Here is a 10560-nt window from a genome sequence, read left to right as displayed (position 1 = left end):
TCTGGTAAAATTTTAGTATAACGGTACTGTAAACGGAATATTTTTGTATGTCATCTTAAAGACAGCTTTCCAGCCTACAATTTTCTTTTTTTTTTGAATTGTTAAAAAATATCAACTCGATTCCAAGTTATCAGGTTGCATCATTTTCAGTGACAGTCACTGTATATTTGAATCCGACTTTGTAAAATTACGTACTTTAAACTAAAATTACTCCTCCGGTATAAGCCATTGGTTCTTGATATTGTATGTTAAAATTCGGGGAGGTCTACGGTTATAGTAAGGTGAAAATATATATGACATATTGGTCCCAACATACATGATTTTAGCATGACTCTAGAAGTATTATGCTGTATAAAATATTTCTAATGTCGAAAGATAAGGGAAATCTGGGCAAAACTCGTAAAAAATGGCCTTAAAGTATATATCAAAAACAAGTAAGAAAGTATCACTCAGCTGAGCCGACAGAGATATACCCTCAGCCACGTACCCGAAGAAAAAAATTTAACACAATACTTCTGTAGGTTTTTCAGCTGTTGGGAAAATTTTCCAGGATGGAAAGGGCTATGGATATTTTCCTTACAGACCATATAATTAAATATGTTGTACTTAATTTTCTGAATTTAAATATATTATAATTTTACTTTTCAATTTTCAAAGTTTGAGCTAAATCGATTTCTCTCTTAAAGGGTTATTTTACACATTAGCCAGTTTAGGTGGTGCTGGTAGGATTTTCTGGACCTTTTGGGTCATTATCTCAGGAAGTATGGACTTTCCCACGAAAAAAAAACAACGTCGTAACAGGGGACGCAAGTGCAACCTGCTGCGTCACATATTAATAAGATCAGAGAGGAGTAGTTAAACCATACTTTTTCCAAATTTTGTGTGGGAGGTACTCAAATGAGTGGACCGATATAGTCCATATTAGAACTCGATCTATGCCTGAAAGTAATATTACCAATAGCAAAGTTTGGCTCAATTCGGTTATTCCCTCCTATAGTTATCATGCCCACAATCTTGGCGAAAAATTTTGAACCTTTGTGGGGGAGGTACCGGAAGGAGTGGACCGATATGGTCTATCTTCGAATTTAAACTAAGTTTGGACAAAATATTGAAAGACCCAAAATTTTAACCAAATATGTTGATCCGTTCAAGAGTTATCGTGCACTCCAACAACGACACATGGTATTATATGGGTTGTTTGCAGTTTTCGTGCTGATTTCTGAGGATATATGGACTTGCTCCTGAAAAAAATTGAATCGTCGTAATGGGAGTAGTGACTACAAGTGGCTGCAACAAAAATCAAAGCGATTCGAGAGCAGGCCTTAAACTGCACTTAAGCTAAATTTTGTGTGGGAGGTACCCGAAAGAGTGAGCCAATAGGGTCCATATTGGAACCTCATCTATGTCTGGTAGAAATGTCACGATGTGCAAAGTATGGACTAATTCGGTTACTCCCTTCAAGAGTTATAATGCGGACAATTTTTCCGAACATTTTTGAACTTTTGTGGGGGAGGTACCTGAAGGAGTGGACCGATATGGCCCATCTTCGAACTTAAATCAAATCTGGACAAAATATTTCGATACCCAAAATTTGAACTGAATCGATTGATCCGTTCGAGAGTTATAGTGCGCACCAGCCAGCCAGACAGACGGACGGACATTGCTAGATCGACTCAAAATTGTCTGAAACGGATATCGTACAAACATACTTGGGGTCTAAAACCATTATTTCGATGAGGCACATTTTTGGCCGTATCAAAGTGTAAATACCCTCTTTAGCCTAAAGGCTGAGGGTATAACAAGGGCTGCTTAAGATATTATATGATATCGTTACAGATTGCGTTTGTTCAGAGACTCATAGTGAAATTTGATTTGGAACATTTCTTCTTTTGACACTATCTCCAAGAAGTGACTTCACTTCACAGAGAGATTTTAGCTCTGTATGTAAACATTCAAAATTAACATTAAAAACTGTAAACAAATAATTTCTACCTTTAATATAAATTTCTAGAGTTATTTTCATAAAAATTATTATATTATATTCTGAGACTTGTAATGAAGTTTTGTGTAGAATTTTTCTTCTGTTGGTACTATTTGTTTAAAACTATAGGCCTCGTCACATAAGAGCGCAGAGTTGCCGCATCTCTACGCGGCTGAATGTGTGCTGAAATACGATTTTCGTATGCTTTGACTTTTTAAAGCCCGAAGAACATGCAACTTAATGAATTAAGCCAGAAATCCTCTAACGTGACGAGGCCTTAAATTTTATTAAAAAATATTTTTGTATTTTTTGACAAAATTGATATACATATGTAGATATTTCATTGTTATATAGTTCATTTCTTCGGTGACTTATAGTAAAATTTAACGGAGAATTTTTTGTCTTTAACGTCAGCCATCTAGGATAATGTTTGTGGGACAACATGGTATAAACATAGATAAAGTAGAACTTTAACCCTAAAACGTGTTTTTGATTTTGATTTGCCTATGGTGAAATTTTATGGCGAACATTTTTTGTAGAATATTCGGATCCGATCAAATTATTTTAAAGGGGACCAAAAAGAACTCTTTAATGATGACTCGCTTGTAACTAAAAGACTCCTCGCATTGTTGGCAGTAATATTGCCAAAGACAATGTATGCATGGATTCCTAACTCGAATATTTCTAAATATGTATGTACAAGTAGGGGGAACTTCCCCTACGCATTTGGGGTATTTCCCAACGTAAACTTTCAAAACGCCGATACACGTGTCTTCTATTTTTCGGTCCTCCTTCATAATCTGCCCGATTTTATTTGTAATTATTTTCAGTGTTTTACAGTGTTATTATTTATATTAAAGTGGTGTTTGCTTAGTTGTTAATATTTTTAAAAATAAAGTAATGTTGTTGTATAACCCGTTGAAACAAATTTCCCGTATTGAGAAAAGCATTCGCTAATAACTCTTTGACATTATATTCTCTGTGGAGCTTCATCCGTTCCTGAAAGAACATTTTTTCAATCTAGTCAATTAAATTTTAGCCCACGCAGAAATATTCTTTTTAAACGATATTCATCGGTCATCGGTTTTTAATCGATATCAAATCAAACTCAATATACATATACATATATGTATGCACATACATTTGTTTAACTAATTAGTTTATTTAGCATGCAAGATACATACATATTTATCTACGCAACACATCAAATGTATACAGACATGTATGTTATTTATATATACTATTTACACACGAGCTACAACCATTTATCATTACTTTGATTCCAAACAAGGACATCTTCATTAGGCAACGGATCATTTTTTTTCAACTGCGTCCAAGTTTTTGTCACTGGGTTGTACACGAAATTTTTGGAATCTTTTGGTGGGGGCGGTGGCGTATTGATTATTACCGGTCGTTGAGTTGTAGCAATGGGTTGTAGGACAGGTTTATCATTCAGTTGTGGGGCTCTGGGATTTATAATTTCATATTCCAAATTAGGATTTCGAGAGTCTGGAAATGCCAACGTATAGCTCAAAAGGAATGCTAATTGTTTTATGGACGAGAAAACATAATTTTTTACATTAATTTTTAATATTTAATTTAATTTTGAGATATTAACTAAATCATTGGTCGTTTTATATTTACTGAAATAGTTCCGAAAAATTCTGTTAAAATGACAAAAATTCTGTTAATTTTCTCTGCTGAAAACTACGAGTTGCATTAAGCTTTTTTCTTTTATTAATAGTATTCCAGAATTTGTATTGAGATTTGAGGGCTATGTATTACATGAATCGCATGAATGTATACATACATATATTAAAAAAGTCAAGAATTTAATGAGTTTTCTTGGAATTGTTTCCGAATATAAACAACATTAGTACACATACCGAATGAGAAAATTAGTCGTGACCGTAGCATTGTTAAGCTTAACTCGCCAAAATTTCCTTTGTTGTCTCTTTTAAAAATACAGATGATCTTTATAGTCGAGGCAATAGTTTCGTACTAAATCTCTGACTGAAATATATTTTTGAATCGCAATTCAAATGAAATTATTGTCTATCCTAAAGAATACGAAAACAAAGCAGTGAGATAATCTTGAAATTCATTAATAAACAGAGATTAAAACGTAGGGATGCCATGGTGGATCATTTTTTATAAATATGGTAATTTTTGGGTTGGACAAACACCAGTCGTTCTGGTTATAAAGACAAGATAATTATGACAAAATGCGAAGAACATATTTGTTAATAGGGATGGTTTCGAAAGTACTAAATAATTGATAAAAGTATATACATATATATGTATATACATATATATGTATGCAAATTTTATATTTTTTTGTCCCTAAAGTCGGCATCAGCAAAAATTGCACAATTATAAATATTTTTTAAAAATTTATTTTTCTGAAGTGTTCTTTTTACTGTTCTCTACCTAGGGTAAGTGCTCCTATCTCCGGCATGTACCAGTAGTCGGCATCTTTCGTATTTGAGTTTAAATAACTCAAAATTTCTGTAACAAAATATGAAAATAATATCAAAAAGGCTTTAACAATACTCTCAGCTAACTATGTGTAAAATTTCATTGAGCTAAGACCATTTATTATATCGAAATTTAGCTTTTTGTTAGTGAGCGTTTTTCACAACAACCGAAAATGCATGTCTCTTAAGAAAAAATTAGTGGATACGTCAACATAATAATGTCTGTAATTATATTAAAATTTAAAAAACTTTTACAAAATTATTGTTGTTTTCGTAAAGAATAGTCAAAAGAACACTTTAGAAAAATAAATTATTAAAAAATTATTTTAATTCTGGCCTTTTTGCCGATGCCGACTTTAGGGACAACAAAATGTAAAGTTTGCCAGAAGTCGGCATGGGATGAAAAACACCCGATTTGTCCGTTATTTTTAGCTCAAAATTGTACAAAAATGTTAAATAATTACTTTAAAGTCTAATTAATAAAAATAGTTTGATTAAAATAATGATTTTTTAGTGATTTAGGCATGGTTTGAAGTGCGTACATTTGTGTCATGCCGGCAATTGGGTAATAGTTGCCGACTATAGCACCAAATAATTTATTTAAGCAATATATTTACAATTGTTTTACTTTTATGATGTAAAATTATTTGAAATATGAACTAATACTGTAGATACTACTGACCTTTCAAGTAATTTCGTTTATGTTAAAAACAAATATAAAACTAACAATTTTAAATGAATTCCAAATGTTAACAAAATCTTTATTTTATTTATTTTTTTAAAGCAATATCGGTTGAAATATGTATTATTTGTGTAAAAGTATGCTTTTTGTTATTTAAAATAATAAAAAAGAACATTTATATACAAAAATGCAAGGTGCCGACTATTGGAACATGTGATGCCGACTATTGGAAAATGGTGCCGACTACTAGCAAAAAAGCACTATTCTAATAAATTCGCAAATTTCACAAGTTTTAAAAGAAATAATTCAAAATTTCTTTATGTCATCGGAAAGTAAACTAAATTTCGAAGCAAATAAGCTTTATTTCATTGCAATTGGCCAAATTGTGTCGGAATGGCGAAGGATTGAAGTTAGGCAAACTCTTAAAGTGCCGACTATTGGTGCACTTACCCTATATAACAAAAATATTGCGGAAAATTTCTTCATTTTAAAATAATTACAGAGCTTATAAGGTTAACATCTCCACAATTTTTTTCTTAAGAAACATGCATTTTCGTTTGTGGTGAAAAACCCTCCCTGACAAAAACTTAAATTTCGACATAATAATTGGTCCTAGCTCAATGAAATTTTATATAAAGTTAGCTGACAATATTGTTGAAGAGTTTTTAAGATTATTTTTTCTATTTTGTTTTCTTAATTTTTAGTTATTTGAGTTCAAATTCAAAAGGTGCCGACTACTGGTACATGCCGACATTAGGTGCACTTACCCCATTTGGTTATTAAAATAATTACAAGATAAAAAAGATAAGAGAAGGAGGAACACTATGTGGACGGCCAGCCGTTGATTTATGATATGGATAGAGAATTATTTTTGTAGCAATGGATAATTAAACAAATTTTGGAAAAAATTTCGATTGTTAAATTAATTCTTATCCGCCAAACTTCTTGTTTGTCAAATCAGCTGACTTCTTGCAAGTATTTGCAAGTTGTTGTTCGATAACATTCTGTAAATTTTTAGCTTCGAGGGAGTTAAATAAGTGGAGAGAAGCTACTGAGAACTTGCTGAGTACTTGCACTTTTTACTTGCGAAGTTATATATAAATATCATTTTCAGTTATTTATATAATATAAATATCATTTTCTCCAGACCCCGCAGATAGAGCAACAGACCTACTCTGGGTTAAGTGTATGTTCATTAGGGTTATAAATTTTTTGCAATTTTTGCAAAAATCAAAAATACCACCCATAGCAGTGTAGAGCATGAAAAACTACTATGAAATGCGGTGTCATTTTTTTCTCTATCGCGAAAAAAGTTTCCGCACCAAATGCATTGAAGTTCAATAATGTATTATTTAATTTTATTTGTTATAACGACATATACGCTTTTCGTAATAACTTATTAGTAGTTTTAATCTAATTTAAAATCAATATCAAACCATTCTGCACCAATTTGTTATCAAATCGCGATATTTCAGAGCATTTAATGAAACCTTAACAATATTGAAATTTTTTGTTTTTATCTATAAAATCGTGAATTTTATGTTAATATTTATTGTACCGAATTCGCGAAAGTTACAGACTGTTTTTAATGACTTTACCTGTGAGATTCGTATTTGTTTTCAATAAATATTTATTCAAACTGAGCAAATTTAAACATTTAAATAGAAAAAAAAAGATGTAAATACATTAAGATTGGAAAACTCAATTGTTAACATTTGTCAATAGTTGGAATTAAGCTCTGTTGTTACGATATCACAACAACATTCTTTTAAGTAGTTAACAATTTCAGGCGTTTTTAACCGCTTAGTTCATATTCAATGAACTGGAAACTGCTATGGAATACAATTTTGACTCCAACTTTCCTACAATTTGTATAAGTCGAATTGCGCTTTAATGGGGTTTTTATCTTTAACATACCCCTTTTGTTGATAAAATGTTTATATACTTTGTTTCATAAACATATTTGCATTATGCATCTTTTCCAGTCTTTACAATTCTATGTCTTTGGAAAAAATATCAAAAGGGCTCTAGTAATCGCAGTCGATGCGAAAATTTTTTTTACCGAATCGAACTAAAACATGCGTTTTCGTTATCAGGACAATATTGCATATGGTACTGGCGTGGTATTTTTTTGGTTATAGCCCTAATGTTCTCATACGGACATGTGGCAATTTTGTATCCCCCCACTTCTCAACCTAACCTAACCATATACATACATACATATGTATAAATGGGATAACTTCGAGAATACGAAACAATTGATAAATAGCTCTTGAAAATTTATTGATTGAATCTCTAAGCCAAATAAGTTGTTCTAATGCAATAAACTCCTCTCAAAGAGACTTGTATCAAATATAAACCTGTTCGCGGTTTGTTTATAAATACATATCAAGTTTTCGGTCGAACTATGAATAATATACAAAACCACAACATTTTCAATGATATTGTTCAAATGATCATTCGATTTTATTTTTGTTATCTGTTTATAGGCCGAATCTTGACATGTTAACCTCTTTGGAAATCGTACATACATATGTCTTTAAAAAATAAAACAATATACGTAATCAAAACAAATAATTTTCATATGTATATGTCTACGAGTAGAGAAAAGAAGCCGAAACTATAAATTATTAAGTATATAATTTATTTCGGTTATTAGCAAGGTAAATTTTTTCATTTCAATTGAAACATATTAGTAGTTTAGTTGAAACATTTAGTAGTTTGAAATAAATATCAAAATTTTCAGACTGATAATTTTGATATTTATTTCAAACTACAAATTTATACATAGTAGTAACATAGTACAGAAACAGTCTCCAAATTTTTAAATAATTTATATATAAAATATACGGTTTCAAAAGGATATGCCCTTTTTATGACGGATTGCAGATTCCAGAACGTAAAGCGGACACATCTGAAAGTATACGAAAGTATTCACTATAGAAATTCAAATGACAAGACCGCTGATATTTTCACATACTTTTACCACATCTTTGGGCACATGTTAAGCGACCGCTATTGTGATAATTTACGTTATCCGAACCACATATAGGATTATATTCCATTGTTGATGGACAACTCTGCAGACATAACAGATATTGTGGCGATGCTGTGGTTGGAGTATTCGGAGCAGCTGTTGTCGATGCAATTCCATTGTTGTTATTTGCAACATTACCCATATTATTGTTATTGCCTACGTTTCCTTGGTTGTTATTGTTCGTTGGTAAAAAAGGATTTCGATTATTCCCTGTGCCAGGAAATTGTTGCGGAAAGAAACGTTCCATATTGCTGAATTGCCTTTGAGGTTTGGCAAACCCCTGAGTATGTAGCAAAGCTAGAAAAACTTAAAAACGAAATTTTTAAATAAATTAAGGACCAATGTTTTGCATGTTAAACGATATGAAATGAAATATTAAACAATGTTTTTTTCTGCAAGAAACTTGTCCACGAAATTAGTTTTGAAATGTTTTGAAAACTTTATCTCATTAGAGTTTTTTCTACCAAAACAATTCTTTAAACAAAAAGTAAGTAAAGTTATTTCAAACTATGTATGTTTGTGTGTTTTGCTACGATCGTTTTTTTTTGTTTTTGTCATAATAAATTTATCATATGTATCAACTTTTTATTACCAACACTTAGAAACAATTTCATGATGTTATATTGTAATATAACGACTTCTACACTTGTCTCCTTAAAGTGCACTACTCTAAGAACGTTGGATTGAATCGATTCTCCAATAGATGTACTGATATCACAAAATCTAAAATATGACTAAATTTTTATTTCAATGTTGCTTCGACATCTGTGGTTTCTCAAAAATAACAAAACAAAGAACCAACCAATACTTATTTAAAATAGTCAGCATTGACATTGATAAGTTCACGAACATCTCTTCTCTGAATCTCATCAAGTTGCTTCCACATATGTGTTTATTGTCTCTCCATATTCATATCAAAGCAAGTAACAATCTGAGATTGAGACCTTTCGGCAGAAAAGCAAACGAAAAGGTCTTCTGCGTACCATATGCATCCGTATAAAACTACTCATACACACAAAAAGGGGATTTTAGTTTTTTTTTTCTGTTTAATTTTGAGTTGAAGGTAAAACGTCCGAAAAACACAAAGAAATTACGCACTGACTAGTCCGTATATCAATTGTAATTAACAGGTTTAAACAAGTATTTTTAGTTGGCCTTAATGGCTGTTATAAGATATGAAGGGAGTTCCAAATAAGTTTTATTATATTTCCCAGCAATATGTTCGATGACAAGTGACATGGCATCGATGAAAATTCGGGCGAATCACCGATGAAATTTACAAGACTTTCACGAATTCATTGTCATATTTTTATGTAATTTTCAAGATTACTATCTTTATGTGTTTGTTTAATATGTACATTATATTGATCTGCCAAAATCATAGTTATCTCTTCCCATGGCTGCAAGATATTTCATTCAACTTGGGGTTCCGTTTTTTCAATATTCGATAAATTATGTGCCAATCTCGCACCGGGCTCATCATTACCATGTTTTGGTGGTCTCATTTCTACTTATTTAGATGGCTTTTATTCCAAACAGAACATGTTGTTACATAATCCAAACTAATTTCAAACGCACCGATCTTCTACTTTTGGATGTCATGTTTTGTGACGTCATATTCAACTTGGTCTTTCCATTGGAGTTTTGTCGTCAAATGGCTCGTATTCATATGTCGGTGGCTCTTGGCATGGCCCAGTTCAGCAATACTGCAGCTCGATACGTTTTACTTTATCGGTGTCGGTCGGCTGGTACAGCTGTAGAGGGATTCTCTAACGTTTTTCTTTTGGTTATCGACAACAATCGCTAAAATTAAAATGCTTATAATTTCGTTAATTAACGAAGTTTGTCGGTAGGTCAGCAACCAAAATAAAGTAGTCGCTAAGTACTAGCGATAGCAACAGCGTTGTCAACTTTCATTTGACATTTCATTTTCATTCATAATTTTGCGTTTAAATTTTACTGATTTTTGTAGGTAATCAAAAAATACCTTAGAGAAGCACACTACTGATGGTTTATAGACCGGGTCTCTTTTATACTTATTTTTAATTCCACAAAATGAAACAGGTTTCCAAACACAAAATAATTTTTTCTTTTTGTTTTATAACAATTTACATAGCATTTTTAATTAAAATATATGTTTGTTCGTTTACTCAAAATTTGTAAAAAATTGTTACTGGTTATTGTTCGTTTACTCTACAGTACAATGCAAAAGACCTTAGTCGTTTACTAGAAGTTACTGGACTTGTACAAACTTGTATAAATGATTGAGTAAACGAACATACCTTATGTAAATTTTACCACTATCGATCACTTTCTTCCGACTTTTGTTTTCATTTTAACAAATACTTTTGCAAGTAAACAATTATATCAATTATTTATTATA

General features: G+C 31.5%; 2 protein-coding genes across 3 annotated transcripts; both read right to left on the bottom strand.

Annotated features, from left to right (window-relative positions):
• Positions 1-3123: 3123 nt before the first annotated feature.
• Positions 3124-4020, bottom strand: LOC141404084 (uncharacterized). Its single transcript, XM_073987364.1, has 2 exons — positions 3868-4020; positions 3124-3523 (listed from the first exon to the last, which is right to left on the bottom strand). Exons 1-2 carry the CDS (start codon positions 3896-3898, stop codon positions 3237-3239), a joined length of 318 nt encoding a protein of 105 aa, XP_073843465.1. The 5' UTR covers positions 3899-4020; the 3' UTR covers positions 3124-3236.
• Positions 4021-4986: 966 nt separating this feature from the next.
• On the bottom strand, positions 4987-8950 carry Kaz1-ORFB. Of its 2 annotated transcripts, XR_012412924.1 has the most exons (4): positions 8770-8950; positions 8121-8483; positions 7936-8054; positions 4987-7861 (listed from the first exon to the last, which is right to left on the bottom strand). XR_012412924.1 is itself a non-coding variant. In XM_073987065.1 (3 exons), the coding sequence occupies exons 1-3, from the start codon at positions 8789-8791 to the stop codon at positions 8014-8016; spliced, it is 426 nt and encodes a 141-aa protein (XP_073843166.1). In that variant the 5' UTR covers positions 8792-8949; the 3' UTR covers positions 4987-8013. The 2 variants fall into 2 exon arrangements, 1 of the variants encoding a protein (XP_073843166.1); XM_073987065.1 differs by having other exon boundaries at positions 4987-8054; positions 8770-8949.
• Positions 8951-10560: the final 1610 nt, after the last annotated feature.

Source organism: Musca autumnalis, unplaced genomic scaffold (genome assembly GCF_047663935.1).
Source record: "Musca autumnalis isolate F117 unplaced genomic scaffold, ASM4766393v1 scaffold_4, whole genome shotgun sequence".
Taxonomy (NCBI): Eukaryota; Metazoa; Arthropoda; class Insecta; order Diptera; family Muscidae; genus Musca; species Musca autumnalis.
The sequence above is the reverse complement of the archived record's forward strand: the minus strand, read 5'-3'. Positions and strand labels throughout refer to the sequence as shown.